The following is an 18,968-nucleotide window of genomic DNA, read 5'->3' on the forward strand; positions in this document are numbered from 1 at the left end:
TGTGGACGGTAAGTGCATTTTCCCTGTCGCAAACAGTGATGTAAAGTGCACTTTACCGTGCATAGCATGTAAATGTATTGAAAATACGTATACCAAACTCTGATAACCCTAGGAAGTAATAGATTCAATAATTCGCGCGAGTGATATGTTTAACGTCTGCAGATATGAGCGAGCGTAGCAGTTCTCTAGCACCGATACAACACAAAATTAAGTCAAATAGAGGTCTGAGTCCTTTATTTTATCATCCAAAGAATATTCTTTCACGAATTTTTCTTTGTGTTGTGTATGAAATATTCGTGAAAGAATATTTTTTCCATGCTACATGCGTCGAAAACCGTACCTTTCATGTTTCAAGCACTACTTTCGACGCTCTCAGCATGTAATATATATTATGCACTTGTTGCCAAGATTGGTATTTTGACGTGTAGGACATTATTGCCCTAGCCGAAGGCGTGGGTCATAATGCCTACACGTCAAAATAACAGTCTGGCAATAGGTGCATATCATATTTTATCTGTCGAGAACAGATATATCGAGATAAACAAAAACTCCCTAGAGGGATAAGCTCGAGATTATCGTTCTAGACAGATAAAATCCATTACATGACTCGGGATAAAAATGAAAAGTCTATTTTCGTGTGTTTCTTGACTTCGGCTTCGCCTCGGATCAACAAAATTCACATGAAAACTCTACTTGTCATCTTTTTATTCCTGTAGTCATGTAAAAAACTATTGTATAAATAACGAGAGGACTCAAACCTCTATTTGACATAATTTTTTTGTCGTGTTGTTGTCTGCTATGATATTAGATTTGATGTTAGGAATACCTTAATTCTACTATAATGTTCTTATGCAAAAAGATGACATTACTAAGACTCTCTGTAATAGACTAAAACATGATTTTATTTTACCTATGAAAAACAAGAAAATTAAGAAAGGAAATTTTTTATTAAGGTTTCAAAATCATGTGAAATCCATTAGATAAATCGTGATAAAGATGAAAAGTTTCGTGTTTTTTGACCTCGGCTTCGCCTCGGGACAACAAAATTTTCAAGAAAACTCTATTTTTCATCGTTTTCATCGTTATGCAAGTAACTATAACTATAACTCTTATCAAGGGACACAAAATTGAAAAGTTAAGTATTCGTGTGCATTTTGTTGATCCGAGCCGAAGCCGAAGTCAAAAAACACACGAAAAAGAGACTTTTTTGCTGTCTCGTTTTCGCTTACACAATGAAATATCTTACTGACATTTAAGTGGAAATCTCGGTAAACCACAATGTTCCCAGTACTATAATAATGACAGTAATATATATTGCATGCTTTTCAAACCTAAATCAGAGCTTTTTATTTTCCCTAGGTGTGTAATAAGCCACTTTCGACCCTAGGAAAAACAGAAGCGTGAAAATAACTATATTTTTGCGTTTATTTCACTTGCAACATTGTTGTTTCAAAATAAAATTCCGTTTTATTGTTTTGTACGAAATTTTAAAATTCTTTGAGTGAATATTGAGGATGATCACATAGAATTTCAGATTTAATTTGATCCTGAAACGATTTCGATATACTTGTTTCAACCAGGGAAAAACAACTCATAGAACTAAGGCGAGGTGAAAGTTGCGCAGGTCGACTCAAACATGGATTCAAAAACGAAAACAATTTTTTTTTTGTCGAAATCTAAAAAGAACAACAACATTTTGTAACAGTATTGATTATTATATATGATTCATCACAACACATCCACAGACGAAAATGTTACGGTTGTATGGCTCAAAAAATGAATACCAACAAAAAATCGACCCCTATGATAATTCAACCACATAGAAATATGTGGAAGCATCTGATCAGAACCGAATACACTGCAGTTCATTTCTTTTTCGGCTTAGTATAGTTTTAGAGTACATTGACGACACAAGAACATTCTGTGCGAAGCACTGATGTTTTCATATATATATTGACTTTCATAATTTTTTCTTTTCTGTTTCTTTAGCCGAAGATTTTGTTTAAGTGCAACGCGATTAGACCGATTAGACTTAGGAAAAATCTATCAGTTTTAAATTGACAACTGTAATAAGTCTGAAATCGAAATTAAATTCGGATAAATTTGTGTGTTTATGAGAAACATTTTCTGTGCAGTTCGTAAAATTACTTTGGAATTTTGTCGGTTTATTATTGTTTCACTCCCTCGGCCATAATTTTTTTTTTATTCGACGGTATAAATATAGAAGAGAAATGTGTAGTTTTTGTATGTAAATAGACGTAACATATATTTTCTTCGAGTATTTTTTTCGCCTTTTATTGGGAAAGACTCTGTAACCTTTAACGAATCGTTTATGATACTTGGATGAGTGCAGGCGAAAATCACAAAACATTTCATCTGAACCAGCTTATCGTAAGTATGAGTACATTGCATGTACAATTTTGTTTAATGTTTTTAAATTAGGAGATTGGTTCGGAGATTGTCATATTTACGATAGCAAATTGTATATACAAATTGCATATTACACAAAATAAGAATGGAATTAGAAACAATACAAGTTCATCCGGTACACATGCACAGAGGTCTGTGTTTACATGGGGCTTTTATCAAATTCGACCTAGGAAAAATACACAATTTTGAAACTATTGTCCCACTGACTGACAGAACGAAGAGCACACAAATGATGTGGTAAATACCGGCTTTTTGTGTGAGTCTGTTGTCTCCATTTCCATTATTTTTCATTCAGGAAGAATTTAGATAGATATTGTGATTGCTTTCTATTTTTTTTAAAGATAAAGTTGCTAAATATCATCAGTACCGGCCTTAAGACAGGGTCGAACTGGCTATAATTTCGTAACAGGCCCATTCATTTTTCCATAAAAAAGTGATAAATTCGAGTCGAGAAACACCAGCATTTACAGTATGATCAGTTGAAATTTTAGAATATCGAGTTTATTATTAAATCTGTTACTTCAGTTGTTCAAAATATGAATGACTGATTGCGTCCGATATAAAATCTTTTCAAAATCTCACAACCAAGTCGTGACAAAAGTAATTAATCTTTTACTTCGTTGGTTTTACCATTCATGAGATTATTATAGGGTTTGCTCAATTTATCGATCCAAATTGTAAAACTTTTTTTTAGTCTTTCTACGTTTCCCGTACTTTATTTGCCGTAATTTACTTAAGAAGCCTTTTAACTTTTTTGAGACCAATACCTTTAGTTCTGAGTTTTTAGAGTTTAAAAAGTCATCGATTTTTCCAGACATAATAAAGTGTTTCCAGGTTATAATATTTTGGCACAATTCTGTTGTTCTAAAAAAAGTTAAGTTTCTTATGCAAATTACAGCAGACATAAACACTTCAACAGTAATGAATGTAACAAAATTAGAATCACAAGTGCAAAACACCGGTATCCAATGTTTACTTTTTGAAGTAAAGTATGTTTGGGACATTTTGATCAAAGTCGATTCATCCCAAAAGCGGATTTGCGACAGTAATCATAAAGAATTTTCGGATAATGTAGTTACTACTGTAGTTCATTGCGTAATTGAATAGAAATTGTGATTTTGACAAGAGAGGCGTTTGTAGCCCGAGCCGAAGGCGAAACAAGTGAAAGTAAGACCCAAACTATTTTACTAGCTAATATTGAAATTACAGAGAATGTCATCAGTTGATGAACTATTTCTGAGAGGTGCTTCGATAATAGATATTTACGTCACGAGGACGGAAAAGTTGGAAAGTCGACTCATTTTTTGCCCGAATGCTGAGAGCACCGAAAAAATGCTTCGTTGATGAAAGCACAAAAAGCGCAAAAGCATGTAAAAATGTTTTTTTTTTGAACCTCTCTACTTACTTGGATTTGCTAAGTTTGAGGGGGTGGGTGATTTGGTTGTTTATAAAAGGAAATCTTTAAAAAATTACCCTACCTATCAATACCGTTAGGCAAAATAGAAAAAATTAGGCTTTAAAAATTGAAAAAATAAAATTCCATCAAAACTCTTCCACCACTTAGACCACCTTATTTGGGTCCATTGTGAGCCTTTCGAAGTAGTTGCAAAACTTGTCGCAAAAAATATTTTCATTTTACGAATTTTGCAACTTCTTTTGCAACTACTTCAGGCGGGTTCCATTGTGCCCATGAAGTTTGGATGGGTTCTGTTTTTAAGCGGAATTAGGAGTAACTGTTGCTCAATTATTCACATTATAATTGTAATAAGTCTATGAAGGTACTTAGGCTATGTGCCCCAATTTGCTTAAAAATGTCTTTATTTTGTCAAAAATATTTTGCAAATCAAATTGCGCATCATGATGGTAGGGCAAGTAGAATTTTTATCTGATTAACCTTTAGTCGATTATCAATAATTTACCTCTATGAAATACTGCAACTCCTCCCTTCTAAAAGAAGCAGATGTTCGCTTCGTGTAGAAAAAAGGTACCCGTCTATGAGAAATGGAAATAATATTCTCAAATTGAGTCGTATAAGATTCACGTAAACGACCCTTCTTTTGAGCAAAATATTTTTTATCGGAATTGCAATCAAAATCGATCACTTCCTGGTTTTAAAGAAAGAAATTGGAATGGAAAGTAATACTTTCATATTCTTTTCAGTCACTCTTGGTGACTTATGACATTTTGAACGGTCTCGCGAAATTTTTGTCTTTGCGTATGTGGAATCAGAAATGGAAATCCAATCCGACAATGCGGATATCATGACCTAACATTCCTTGAGCTCGAACGCTTTGTCCTCATTTTTTCCCACACAAGTTTCAAATGGTTTAAGCAGAACTACTTGAAAATGGAAAATTTTCATCAAAGCCGCAATACGTCCTATCTGTGCATCCTATCATCATCATTTTGCCAAAACCAATTGGGTTTTATGGGGACAGGCTAAATTACGGTTGGTAAAGCACACCATTCGCTTTTCTACTAATAGCTTCTCGTTTATCAAAATGAGAATGTTTCTCGTAAAAACAATTGCAGTCCTCAGGTGCTCATTATACCTAATAGACGTAAAATTGAATTGATCCATTGAAATGTCGTTTTCCCTCTGTGTTATGCTCAAATATCATTCAAACAATTCACAGCAGCACAAACATTTTCCATTGGTCTTGAGCCTATCCCTATACCTTATTGATTGCATGCAATTTGTATCAAATTTTGAAAATTTTCCATCAAGTCTAATCCACAAGCCGGTGTAGGTGCGTGTTGTATTGCAAAATTTGTAACGTATCTCCGAAGCTTACGATTTTTATATTTTTAGTAAATATGTGTTCGTGTACATCGAGCCCAGCCCGAGCATCCATCCATACATATATGTTTATTAAACTGTACACCACCGCATATGTATGTATATATATTTAGTAACACAACCAAAAAGATTGCTCTTAAACATCCCTTAAGCTACACACGAAAAAAAAAAGATGAATATCACCAATATCACCCCCATGATACATGAATTTCTTGTGCTATTTTGACAGTAATCCGAATACGAAAACATTTTTCTCTTTCTATTTTATGTGCACAATACATTTCCCAAATAAAACGTGTGCTTATTTCTTCTAACATTTTTGGGTCTCTTGATGTATCGCATTCGAAATTCAGGACTATCCCTCCGAATAAGATTTTAGGTAATACACACAACGCACAATAATATTCTACTTTTACGTTCAGTGTTTTTGTTGTCGGAGGGGAGAACATTGAATCAATAATTTGATTTCTCTGTGGCTCATGACCGTGAATATGTTTCGGATAGAGTGAGTCATATATGCCCTTTTTTCGGTTAACCGGCACCATTTATTTGGGGAATGTTTAAGATGTTTTTCGTAATAAATATGAACGCGAAAAGAATGTTTAATTCGAAATAACTTTACGAATATGGAAAATGGAAAAAAATGAAATTTCCATCATTTAAAGTCCCTAATCGCATCTACATCGGATACGAGCTTGATTTATTGCCATTGTTGCCAAATTACGAGCGCTATAAGTGAGCTTACCATAAACTTCGAGATTTAATTTCTGTTCGCAAATCAGGAGTCACATTTCTATAAACGATGAAAGCTCGAATTTGACGAATGTCTTGTACCAGACTGTTGGTAACTATTGATAGTTCGAACCGGTTCATTTTATTTTGTTCAATATGAAAAATACTATTCGTACCACGGACTAAAAGTCTTTTTTTAGCGTATTCGATTCCACACCTCGCCTTCAGCTCTGTCTGGAAACCTCTCACACGCTAAAAAAGACTTTTAGTCCTAGGTACGAAATGTACTATTTTGTCACTGCACCTACGATTGAATAATTCAATTTTTCAGTACTTCTCAGAGAGACGTATTTGCGGCCGTAAAAGTAACTTTCACGAAACCTCTCTCCGGCCGACAATGGAATTGGTATCGGGGAATCTGGCACACGGTACCAAAAAAACGCACTTATAAACTACGTAAAAGGTTAACTCGCACACGCAAGTTTATTGCTGCAAACGCCTTGAAAAATTGTTAGCGTGTTCACGTTCACCTTTTACGTAGTTTAAAAATGCGTTGTTTTAGCACCGTGTGCCAAATTACCCCACGCCAACCCCCGTTTCGGCTTCGACACATGAAAATACTAATTCTTCTTCGCCGTATTGCATAATGACAATACTGAAGGAGTTCGTCTTTACTAGATTTTTCGATCAATGAAAAGTAATAGGCAAACATAGCTTGAGAGAAATTTTAATGGAATTAATTTTGTCATTGAATGAGACTCAGTTCGAACTCAACTCGAACATATTATTAAAACATCAACATTTCGGCATATCGTGACAATAGTCAGTCAAGTCATTTACTCTCATTGATCAAAAAATCTAATAAAGTCCATCTACTTCATTTGAATTGGTTAACGATCAAGAAAATATTGAGATTACATTAGAGGTATTCTCACTCATAAAATACTGATTTTTCGCCCCGTATCATGGATAAGGAAAATAATGATTTAATAACACCGTATCTTGCATACAAATTTTTTATTTTTTTTTTGTACAAAAAGGGTTTCATCGATGTACAAAAAAGATTTTTGTGTACACTATCATGGCTTCTGTGTACAAAATATTTTTTGTTTACAAAATATGGTTTCTGTGTAAAAGAACACCTTATTTGTGTACAAAAGCTACATTTTTTGCACAACATCAAAGTTTTTGTTTACAAAAAAATGGTTTCTACTTTGTGCCCAAAACTGATTTTTGTGTACAGAAGTCATTTTTTGTGTACAACAAAAAATTAAATCGTTCGAACCTTTGAATCCACTCGCATCGAAAGCCTATTTCCGTTTAGATTGATTTTATTTTCAGTTCGTCAATTTCGTTATTATTCTCAATCAGAGCATTTCACCAATATTTTTGACTGTACAGCACGTAGACGCCAAACAACCTCAATTGGATTACGTGCAAGCTTGCACATATTTTCATTGAGGGTGGATCATTTGACACGAGTACGCAGTACCATTTCGTTTCAGCTGCGGGCGTGGAACAATGATTTTGTGCTTTATTTCTCTTTTTCTTATTTTTTCGGCTGAATTTTTGTTATAATTCGACCACCTACCCAAATAACATGAAGACACATTTATCGAGTCTTTTACAGTGCAATTATGCCAACCATCATCATTCTTATCTGTATAAGTTCAATAAATAAGATCTTCATCGTTCAGGATTAATAAACAGAAGGACAGAAGCTCTGGTTGTTTTTAACCATATTAACACTTGTATGAATGGTAAGAATGGTATCCAATTTCATAACATCCGTTTCGAATTTCATTTATAGTTTTAAATATCGTCATTACACCCTTATGATTCTTAAGTTTGTCTTTTCGTTTCGGTAGTGGCAGACTCTTGAAATTTTATTGCTTAAAATCATTCCGATTTTCTCTACATGCGATATGAGTATGTGTGCTGGCCTTTGATTAGAGAATGGAAAGTCGTTTTGTTGTTACGATATGGGACATTTACGACGGTCTTCAAAGTTGAAAATTAGATGCAAAAAATTGGACAAAAAAATATTCTTGTTTGAGTTGTGCCTTGCAACCACTTTCTTCTGCTGCAATTTACATATTTCGTACGCATAAAAAAAGACGAGTTTCGAATTCCTTACACGATTTTATGACTACGAATATTGAGTATATGCCGGTTAGAAAACTGAAAACTGGTTTTTTTAAACTATTTAAAAGGAAATTTCTAAAAAATGCATGCCCATCCACAACACGATTCGTATGCAGGACCTTTTTTTTTAGGTTGAAGAATCTACTCAGCGTGATGGATGGCATTATCTCATTCGGTTTTTTGTTGTTGTTGTTCGAGTCTGTTTTTATTGATTGAATATTTTTCTGATTTGATTTGACTTCGTAACAAATTCGGTTGTACTAACCAATAATCACGGAAAATTATAGAAACCACAACCGTAATTCGATTTGAATTCGATTTGACAAAATGTTTTTTTTTCTAGCTGAAGAGTTTGAATGCAGTTTACCTCCCAGCTAAACACATGTTGTATTCATGTGTAGATTTTACGATTTTTTATTTTTCATATGAGAATAAGAACCCAAAGTTATAATAGAATCGTTTTTATACCTGACCTGACCCAATGGCAAAGAAAACATAATTTTTTTTGACTGTGAAATTTTTCTTCCCAAATAAGAGGTTCCTTGTTTAGATGTAATTTTCGGTTACACTAAGCCTGCGTTTCGTAAATGCATAACAAAGAATTGAACAAGAGAAAAAAAAAACAGATTGAAAAAAACAACTGAGCATTAACGGTATCCACTTCGGAAATTCTGCGAAAAGAGATAACGAAATGCAGAGAAATTAATCCATAGTTTTAAGTCTTCAAGTCTCCAAGACGAAAGATTTGACGGTGTTTGATTGAAGAAGAATCTTTGAAACAAACAGCCGCATTTTTTGCATAAATAAACCGTAGCAATTTGTAGGAATACAGAGCAGAAAGTGGTTCTGCAATTACATTAATCGTTGCTCTGGTTGTTGAGCTAATTAACATTTCAACGGCGTCATATGTAACAGCCCTTAGCGTTCAACTTCTATCGATAAAGAGGAAAGTTCGTCGTTTTAAATCGTTTCCCTACTACAGCTTCTGCAGAGACTTTAAGCAACTTGAAAACACCCATAAAAAGGTCGCCCGCAATTCAGCGTTGCCACACAAGTTAATCATTCCAGAAATACGCATTTTCGGATGTTAAATTTAAGCTCTATAGCGGCTTTAGGGTGAGGGAGAGTTTTGGTCATACATTTGACACTTCAGAAAATCATATTTATGGAGTTATCAATTTAAGACCTGTGTGGCAACACTGAATTGCGGACGTACTTTGTGGATGTTCTCTTTCTATGAGCCGATTTATTCGGAAGCTTTCCACCCTGCATCGTTACCTACGATCGCCTGTTGTAGACAAAACCGACTGTTCAAAAAATCTTCAAAAAAACAAGGCATCAGAATAGTCGGAGCGTTTGCTGCGACTTAGCCCCGTACGACCCGTAATCCTATTTCGTCCGTAACCATAATACGTCCGTAGCCGTAATACGCCCGGAACCCTAACACGTCTACAACCATCTAATGCGTCTGTTACCAAAATGCAAGTCAAGTTGGGCATGGTCAAATTTACTGAAAGTGTTCATTTTTAAAATTGCGCAGAGCGCAATTACGAAAGCCCGTACGAAGTACCTCTCAAATAAAACCAACAATTTACGACATTATTTTAGAAACCCAAAATTTTTTGCCAACTTTCCATTGGGTATTCAATTACCACTCAAATAAAACAAAAATTAGCAAAATCGGATGATATTTACTCGATTTATGTGCAAAAAACACGAGTAGCGGCCTTAGTCCAAGGGCCCAAATTTGAAACTTTTTTCGCCACGTTCTTTTCTGTATTCAATTATCTCTCAAACGAAACAAAAACTAGCAAAATCTGATGAGATTTACTCGATTTATGTGCAAAAAACACTTAGAGCCGAGTAGCGGCCTTAGTCCAAGGGCCCAAATTTGAAACTTTTTTCGCCATCATTCTATTCGGCATTCAATTACCTTCCATAAAAAACTAAATCTAGCAAAATCGGATGAGATTTACTCGATTTATGTACAAAAAACACTTAGGGCCGAGTAGCGGCCTTAGTCCAAGGACCCAAATTTGAAACTTTTTTCGCCACGTTCTTTTCGGTATTCAATTATTTCTCAAACGAAACAAAAACTAGCAAAATCTGATGAGATTTACTCGATTTATGTGCAAAAAACACTTAGGGCCGAGTAGCGGCCTTAGTCCAAGGACCCAAATTTGAAACTTTTTTCGCCATCATTCTATTCGGCATTCAATTATCTCTCAAATGAAACAGAAACTAGCAAAATCGGATGAGATTTATTCGATTTATGTGCAAAAAATACTTAGGGCCGAGTACCGGCCATAGTCCAAGGGCTCAAATTTGAAACTTTTTTCGACACGTTCTTTTCGGTAAAAAACTAAATCTAGCAAAATCGAATGAGATTTACTCGATTTATGTGCAAAAAACACTTAGGGCCGAGTACCGAACTTTGAGCCCTCCCAACAAGCCCACGTTGCATCTTACCCAAAAACAATGTTCAGCAACTTTGTTCTACTCATCAATACCTTTCATTTGATATATCACAAGCAGCCATTGCGTGCGTATTTCGGTAGATATCGTCGAAAGACTGAAAAACACCTATAGGGCCCTAGCTCTGGAAGGGCCGACCCTACCATGCCCATTTTCGAACTTGACCTTACTTTTGTCGATACCAATCGGGGAAAAAAAGAATTTTGAAAAAAGGTTGTGATTTGCTCAAGCTAGAGGGGTCACAGACGGACGGACGGACGGACGGACGGACGGACATTTTTTTTTTATTGCGGATTCGTAGTCTATGAACATAACCAAATGCTTTGCCCTTACTGTCTGCTTCCAATTCGACGTGTTACAAACGGCATATTAATCTTATAAGCCCCCAGTACTTCGTACGGGGCTAAAAATCGAAATAGACAGCCAGCTGAGTTTGAACCGAAGCAGAAGCTCCAAAGTCTAATCGGAAAGTCAATAGCTTTTAAAATAAGTCGTATCAGATTGGTACGCATGGGGCGAGATGGAAGGAACATGTGAATGACAGCTGGCACCTATGGGAGAGAATGCGAGAAAAATTGGTTAACCTGTTATGTTACAGACGGCAAGCATACGATCAGCATTACTATCGGGTCTATTACTTCCATCGATAAAAGTATTTTTCATCTGTTGATTTCAACTCTTGTCTTTCAATTTTGTTAACATGAAAGTACCATCGTATTACTCAGAGCTTGTCATTATTTTTGTCGTCGTCATAACAGATCCGTAATTTAACAGATGAATTGTGTGTGACAGGTTAAATTCCCTCTTATAGGTGGCAGCTCTCGAAACGTGTATCCATTCAAAATGATCCCTGGGATAAGTGTATCGATTGTCTGACGTCTTCAGTAAGTCCTCTCACACAGTGCATACAGTTCTATTTCTCGTCGTTTATCCTACCTTTTATGGTTCTTTTTCTTTAAATGGTCAAAGCTTTATTCAGGCATGGAGGAATGTTTCGTGTAACAACGAAATCTTGATCTTGCTGTGCTCCATTCATTTAACTTTTTAGATTTAGTTTTTTAGATCGGTTCTTTCTTTCCTTATGATAAGTGATTCAAATCAAATTTTTTTTTCACCTATTCCAGCCCTAAGTTCCAATGGCTCTCCTGTCGAATGGAAGCACCGTCAAACTAACGTCACCCGGCTCAGGCAAGCAGCAATTGAACAATCCGAACAACCACAACGACATATTCTTTTCCAATTTGCTGAACAATTTACCTCGATCTCGATGGGATGGAGTTCCTTCTGTGCCAGTAACACCGAGGTAATTTACCGATCAAATTATCTTTTCGCTTACTTTCAACTCGTCATTTCCTAATAGTCCTCCTCGAAATGGTGGCATCCTGAACGATGGCTTTCTGTACTCCCGTGTACTAGGGCCAATTGGGACACAATCAACCAATCATGACCTAGGTGCAGTTGGAACAAATCCATTAACGCCCAGTTCATCGCCACCGTCGAACTCCTCTCCGGGAAGTGTACATGGTGGTCTGTTATCAATGGTACTACTATTGCAATTTGATCTTTTGGGTGTCTTAATCTCACATTAACGATTGCTTTGAAGGTATGTGGAAGATGTGAAATGCAAGCGTCAAATCGTTGTCTGGATTGTAACGATTTACTCTGTGAAACTTGTGTTGCCAAACACCAAAACCATCTACCATTTCAAGAGCACTGCGTTGTGTTGCTGAGCAATTTGTCGCCGATAGGATCGATAGCAAATAGTATTGCTAACGGATCGCCGACACAGAATGAACCGCAATGTGATAGTCACTCGGAAGTATTGAGGTATGTTGTTGCATCGAACAATTTGCTAGTTCAATGATTGTCTCACCTTTTCTTCATTTCAAATTTCCAATCACATTCTTCTTTCAGATACGTATGCGAACAATGCAATAAAATTGTGTGTCAAGAATGCACGTTTCGGGAACATAAGGACCATAATTGCATAGCAGTTGCCATGTTTGCCGACGGTGCACAAGCCAAAATTCAATGCGTTCTCGAGAGCGGTAAATTGGGCAAAAAGTACATCAAAGCCAGTATCGATCGGGCTGTGGCCTATTCGCAAGCAATCGAACGGGATGCGGTTGAAACTACGCAAAAGATTCGGAAGGCTATGCGCTATTTCATGAATGCTATTGAGGAAAGAGAGCGAACTTTGCTGGAGAAGGTTGAAAAATGTCGCCAACAAAAGAATACATCGCTGTCCGATCAAATGGCTGGCTTGAGATCTGCATTGGCTGGATTGGCCTCGACATCGGATAGTTTGGTTAAAGCCTTAGATACGGCAAATTGTTTGACGCCATTGGAGCTCTCAACTGCTCTCACATTAGGCGAAACTCAGATGCAACAATTTGCTTCAATGTACAAAAGTCTGCAGCCGAAAGAAGAATTCATTGCTTTCGTTGCACCGAACTTCGAATTGATTCAGGAGCTTCGCCTTCAAGGAGATGTTGTGATTACACACCAAAGAGTTTACAACAATACGGTAACGACACAACAGTTGTCTTCGAGTGGAAATATGTTGATAAGACGCCCGATAATTCGATCCATCAATCAGACGAAAATACTGACACCATGGGATCAAGGAGGGTCACACATTGGAACTTCATTGAAAGCCATTACCTCGGGAAAGCCGAACATAGGACAGTCGATACCGGGTAGTACGTTACATGTCACGTTAAAATCTTCCATGATACTGAGTACATCGTTCGGTTTTGATGGGCAAGGTGATGGCCAAGTCAGCCGTCCATGGGGTCTGTGTGTTGACAAAGATGGAAACGTTATTGTCGCTGATCGACGAAACAATCGAATCCAAGTGTTTTACCCAGATGGTTCCTGTAAATTGATCTTTGGCGAAAAGGGTTCTGGAAACGGTCAGTTCGACCTTCCAGCTGGTATCAGCACTGATCCGCAAAATCGTATTGTTGTAGTGGACAAGGACAATCACAGGATTCAGATTTTCACGGCTGCTGGAAACTTTGTACTTAAATTCGGATCGTATGGCAAAGACTGCGGACAATTTCAATATCCATGGGATGTCGCCATCAATTCGAAAGGTGAAATGTTGGTTACGGACTCCAGAAATCATCGCATCCAGCTATTTAATCCGGATGGTCATTTCATTTCGCGGTTCTGTTTTGATGGAGTTAATCACAGTCGGTCACTGAAAGGCCTGACCACACCACGAGGCGTTTGTTTTACGCCACACGGCGATGTAATTGTATCGGACTTCGAAAATCATCGTTTACTGTTGATCGACAACTCATTGAGCAAGGTAAATCTGAATGAAAAAAAATGAAGTTGGGATCGACCTTAACGACCGAAATTTGGTTTTACAGATTCTGGCTTTGAAAGGACATGAGGGCACTGGTGCTCAAGAGTTCAGCCGTCCCTCTGGTATTTGCTGTGATGATGACGGACGGGTTGTGGTTGCCGATTCGAAAAATCAGCGAGTGTTGGTATTCTCACCAGCTCTAGACTTTTTGTGGGCGGTGAGTCACTACATTCATTCAATTCGTTTTTTTTTAAGATAATCGTCCAAGACCTGTGGCCACTCTATAATTGTGCGATTCTACATTGTCCAGAGTATGAATAGTCATCAGAGCCAATTATTGGGAATTTAATTTCCCAAAATTTCTGAAATTTTCCGAAATCCACCGAGCTTTACCAAAAATTTACCACAATTAACCGATGAAATGCTTCGGTAAATTTTGGTAATTTTCAGCAACTTAAATTCCCAATAAATAGATCTAGGTAGAGATTACATTCCCATGTCATGTCGGTGGCAAGAGCAGAGATTTTCCCAATTTTTATTCAAATCTTAAGCCTTAGAAAAGACTCTTCAAAATATGAAATCGTTTGCGAGATAGAGGTGGATAGTAGGGTAATAAATGAGCCGATGTTGCTTCGCCTGCAGATAGTGGAAGCTTTTTGTTTGCCAAATTTACAATAGCTCGGTCTCATGTATAGATCGGATGAATGAGTTTTTCGACTTGCTTATGCAAGAGTATCTGGTTCGTGTTCCCATCTATTCTAATGATCATTTCAGAAATTGATTCAATTATGTGTCCTTCGGTAAACAGTAGACCTATTGCTGGCTCTGTACCAAAATAACGAACGATACCCTTCAGTGCAGAGCAGTGCATATGGTTAGCCTACATTTAGGCGAGATAGCAATTAAGAAACTAACTTTCATCAGACGGTATTTAGTACCACGAGGCATAGTTCAAAACTCACGTTCTGACTGCACTTGGTATTGGCCATGAAAGTCAGGTCTCTAAACAAACAAACATAAAGTTCTCCAGTCCACATGTGGATGTTCAGGTCTCGAAAAAGAATTTTACTAAATGAAATATTTATTCTCTCTCTAAATATTAGGTCGACATCCGTCCATCAAACAACATCTTAATTCCATCCAATTTGGATGAAAAAGATAGACCTAGCGATGTCGCTATACTGCCGGACGGGCGATTGGTTGTTATGGTTGAAACGTCTCCGGATGCCAGAGACACATCGAATCCGCAAAAAACATTTATTCAAATTTACTAAAAGGGTTCAGTTGACGAGGAACGAACATAATTATAGAACTTTGATTGAAACGAAATGAAAAAGCAAAAAGACTGAAAGGTAATTAACATGAAAATAAATATTTTTTATCGAGAATCCATTCCATTTGAATGGGGGACAATTAACGTACAAATTTAGAGCAAAAAAAATGTGTTTTTTGCTATAGCAAAACTGATTTAAAAGAATTTATATTTTAGTCGAAATATATATTTAGATGTTTATTGAACAAAGACTGAAATTAGATAAATTGAATCAAATATAAGACTTAAAACTTAGACACTGATAAAGACTGATCGAGTTGCCATTAATGAAAAATGAAAAAAAAAAAAAATTAAGAAAATTTATTACCTCAAATTGAAATGTTTTTTTCCCTCGTATAATTATGAATGATTTATTAACAATGAACGACTATTTCTATACTATAAATCGAGTATAATTTAAAAATTTAATCAAATCCAGGACGATTTTTTTTGTGTTAAGAAACTTTATAATTTGAAATTTAATTTTTCTTTTTAGTTTTTAAGTTGTTAAACCACATGACTTGTACATATATATCAAATGAAAATGTCAAACAATACTACCGAAACCTGAACATTTATTTTCCACCGTTACAATGGAAATTCCAATTTCGAATTGCAACGACTCACCTCGCGATTTTACGTTGTAAAATCAAATTTTTTAGATTTAAAAGTTTTTTTTTATTATTTCAACACCGATAAATGCTTTCTGACTGAAAATGAAACATTATATTCAGCTATACGATGATTTTAAGTGTGCCCGTACAAATAGCGCATCATTCGATGAAAGGAACTTAGTTTTAAACAATTGAAGTATCTATACGTGTTTCTGTTGGCGTTCATGCACGAAATACGATTTTCTTCAACTAATGAGCAAAATTAAAATAAAAAAAATTATGAAAATGGTGCAGAATATTTAGATTAGTTGATTAGTGTTATGAGACAAGCAGAGGAGTGAAATTTAGATTCAAAAATAAGAAAAAAAAATTAGTTCTGGCTTAATATTTCGTACTATTATCGAAACAGAGCGAATGCACCAACAATGACCAACCTATTACTTTTTAGTTTGATTCAGTTTTTAGAAATTGAAACTGACAACCCAAGCTAAATTTTAAATTTTATTTATGTTCAATACGGGTGTACTATGGTTTGGGGATCGGAACTGGTCCACAAAAAATTCTTGCCTTCCATAGATGTCAAAAATCTTTTTTTTTAATCATTAACAACTGGCGCAAAGTCGATTCAGTAAAGTTTTCGAATTTTGGTGCGCCCACATTGTTTGTGAACCCCTTACATTCCGATCATAAAACCATTACACAACCCTAATGTTCAAACCGAACTTGAAACGGATAATGCCGTAATGTGAAGCTTTTAAGCAAACTTGAAGCTTTCGCTATTATGATGCTGAACATTTGAAAGATCCAATTAAACATTTTAATATGATTTTTATGTTCCATATTATGTGGAAAAAAAATTAGAGCCAACTGAACAAACGGAATGAAGTAGTTGCATGATTCATAAAACGAAAGCTTTCGCCAAGATTTGCTTGCAACAACTATGACAACTACTTCAACATCAAGAGTCTAATAAAACCGACGAAAAATGAAATACTTAAAATGTAGAAAGTAAAACTTCCGCCATTAGATTTGGGCTCGTTTAACCTTTTACGGACGACTATAATGTCATCAGTTATCGACAGAGAATGAGAAAAATTAGCTAGAGCTACGTTTTAACGAAAAAAAAAGTTTTGCGAGAGTGTTTTCGGCGCCTATGGCTCACGAACTCACTAGACTTCTCTACAAAAGATGGTTCCGATTTTTAGAAATAGATTTTTGGAAGAATCTGACAAACAGTTCTAGCAGTTTTTTATAGTTGCAAAATGAGATTTTAGTCCAATCTGTCGAAAATGCTTGCATTAAATGAAGTAATAGATTCGATAATTATATCGGTGACATGCTTATCGTCCGTGGGAGGGTAATTTTACTAAACAAATTTTCCTTTATAATTTTTAAATCTCTTTACGTTCATAAAAAACTTAAATTATAACAAAGTGACTAGTCTGCAAGTATCTCAAATAAATATACGAAAATAGTTAGAGACAGGCGTCTGTGAATATTCCTGTTTAAAATGCTGTTCACGCATGCGACTAGGAATTATATCAATTTTGTTTGAGTGTTCGTGAAGAGAGCTTTTTTTTGTATTATTTTTTATACTAAAACGTAAATTTGGTATTATTTTTGTGATTAACGTAATATTAATAAAAAATTTTGCTTATGGGTGCCAAATCTATGCCATAATTGAATTGAGATAGAAAAAATATCATTTTAAATGAACTTCAAATTATAAAATTATTTTAAATAAAATGGAAAGAAAAAAAATTAAAAAATTAAAATTTTCTTTACAGGGAAATACCAAAGGTTTTCCTTACGACTTATTGATGAAAAATAAAAAATTAAAATTTTCGAACAAAAGAATTTCCATCATAAAATTAATTATTTGCACAAAACACCTAGTATTTTGGCTAAAAAAAACTTTTTTTTTTTTAAATATTTTAATAAAACTAAGAAAATACAAAGAATTTTCTGGCTGTTTAATTTGTGTGTTTGTTGGACAAAATATAAAACAAAACAAAAAAAAATCATTTCTATACTACATTTTGTCAGTCACTTATGATCAACAAGGAATATAAAGATAATTGTGACTACAAATTAAAAAAACAAACAAAAAAAAACTATTTTAAGTTTACAACACTTTTTCTCCGTAGTTTGATGAAAAAGTAAAATAATTTTTAAAAAATTATCAAAAAACAAAATGAAAAGAAAGTATTCAGACTTCAAAAGATTGATGATAGAATTAGAGAGAACTTAAGTTTTTATCATTTTCGTAGCGATAAGAAACTAAGAATCTTTTATAAACGACTAATCATCTAATTATTGACAGCTACGTCAACAATGAATGATGATTGATCACTAGCTAGTGGTCTCTGATTACAAAAAAACGTATAGTACAACTAATGAAGTACAAGATTTGGTATCAAGCATGACGCGATATATAAAACAAATGAAGTGACAGATTGAATGTGGCGATACGCTTGACGGTTGTTTTCTAAATGAAGCAAAACAAAATCTCTGGGAATTTAGATAGATAAATACGCGCAAGCAATACAAATATTTTAAATAGAACAAAAAATTTAAAATGAATTTTATCGAGAAAATGATTCACGACGTAACTGCGATGAAAATTCAAATATATCTCGTACCTTACACGGATATGAAGAATTAAAATTACCGACTGAGAGTTGACATTTCCTGCAACTCCGTGTTACTTATTTTCAACTGAAGGACGCGCACCTACGACGTGAATTGTACAAAATGGCAATACATAAATTTTGACAACATTTTTATTAAAACAAAATAGAACGTTATACTCTCCTAATATACCTAGACAAATGTTAGCACCGAACGGAACGGAAATATGGTAAAATTGCCATCCAGTAAATCTATCTAACGACTGAATTCAAATAACAGTGAGACTGAGCCTAATAAATGCCATTTAGAATTAAATGAAAAAACGAATTATTAAATGAATTTTATTATATATAAAATAGTGAAATTTGAAGTATTATTTGATAAGTAAAACAATTACAAAATACAAAAAACAAAAAAAAATGAAGAAAATTTGCAAAGTGAACCATCATTTCTGCGTCACTTGCATTTTCCTAAATATTAACAAAAATATTTCTTATCCGCCTCTATATACAT

General features: G+C 35.1%; 1 protein-coding gene across 1 annotated transcript; it reads left to right on the top strand.

The window, feature by feature from the left end:
• The first annotated feature begins 1,837 nt into the window (after positions 1-1,837).
• LOC119079329 (protein wech) lies at positions 1,838-18,376 on the top strand. The gene is made up of 7 exons (XM_037187126.1): positions 1,838-2,391; positions 11,707-11,885; positions 11,943-12,123; positions 12,186-12,409; positions 12,497-13,898; positions 13,963-14,115; positions 15,002-18,376. The coding sequence occupies exons 2-7, from the start codon at positions 11,719-11,721 to the stop codon at positions 15,170-15,172; spliced, it is 2,298 nt and encodes a 765-aa protein (XP_037043021.1). The 5' UTR covers positions 1,838-2,391; positions 11,707-11,718; the 3' UTR covers positions 15,173-18,376.
• Positions 18,377-18,968: the final 592 nt, after the last annotated feature.

Source organism: Bradysia coprophila, unplaced genomic scaffold (assembly GCF_014529535.1).
Source record: "Bradysia coprophila strain Holo2 unplaced genomic scaffold, BU_Bcop_v1 contig_324, whole genome shotgun sequence".
Taxonomy (NCBI): Eukaryota; Metazoa; Arthropoda; class Insecta; order Diptera; family Sciaridae; genus Bradysia; species Bradysia coprophila.

Bases quoted from the DNA above. Each gene is read 5' to 3' on its own strand.
- LOC119079329 (XM_037187126.1), top strand. From the start codon at position 11,719: ATGGCTCTCCTGTCGAATGGAAGCACCGTCAAACTAACGTCACCCGGC. The intron at 12,124-12,185 runs GTACTACTATTG...ATTGCTTTGAAG, and splicing joins ATGGTGGTCTGTTATCAATG to GTATGTGGAAGATGTGAAAT. The intron at 12,410-12,496 runs GTATGTTGTTGC...TTCTTCTTTCAG, and splicing joins AGTCACTCGGAAGTATTGAG to ATACGTATGCGAACAATGCA.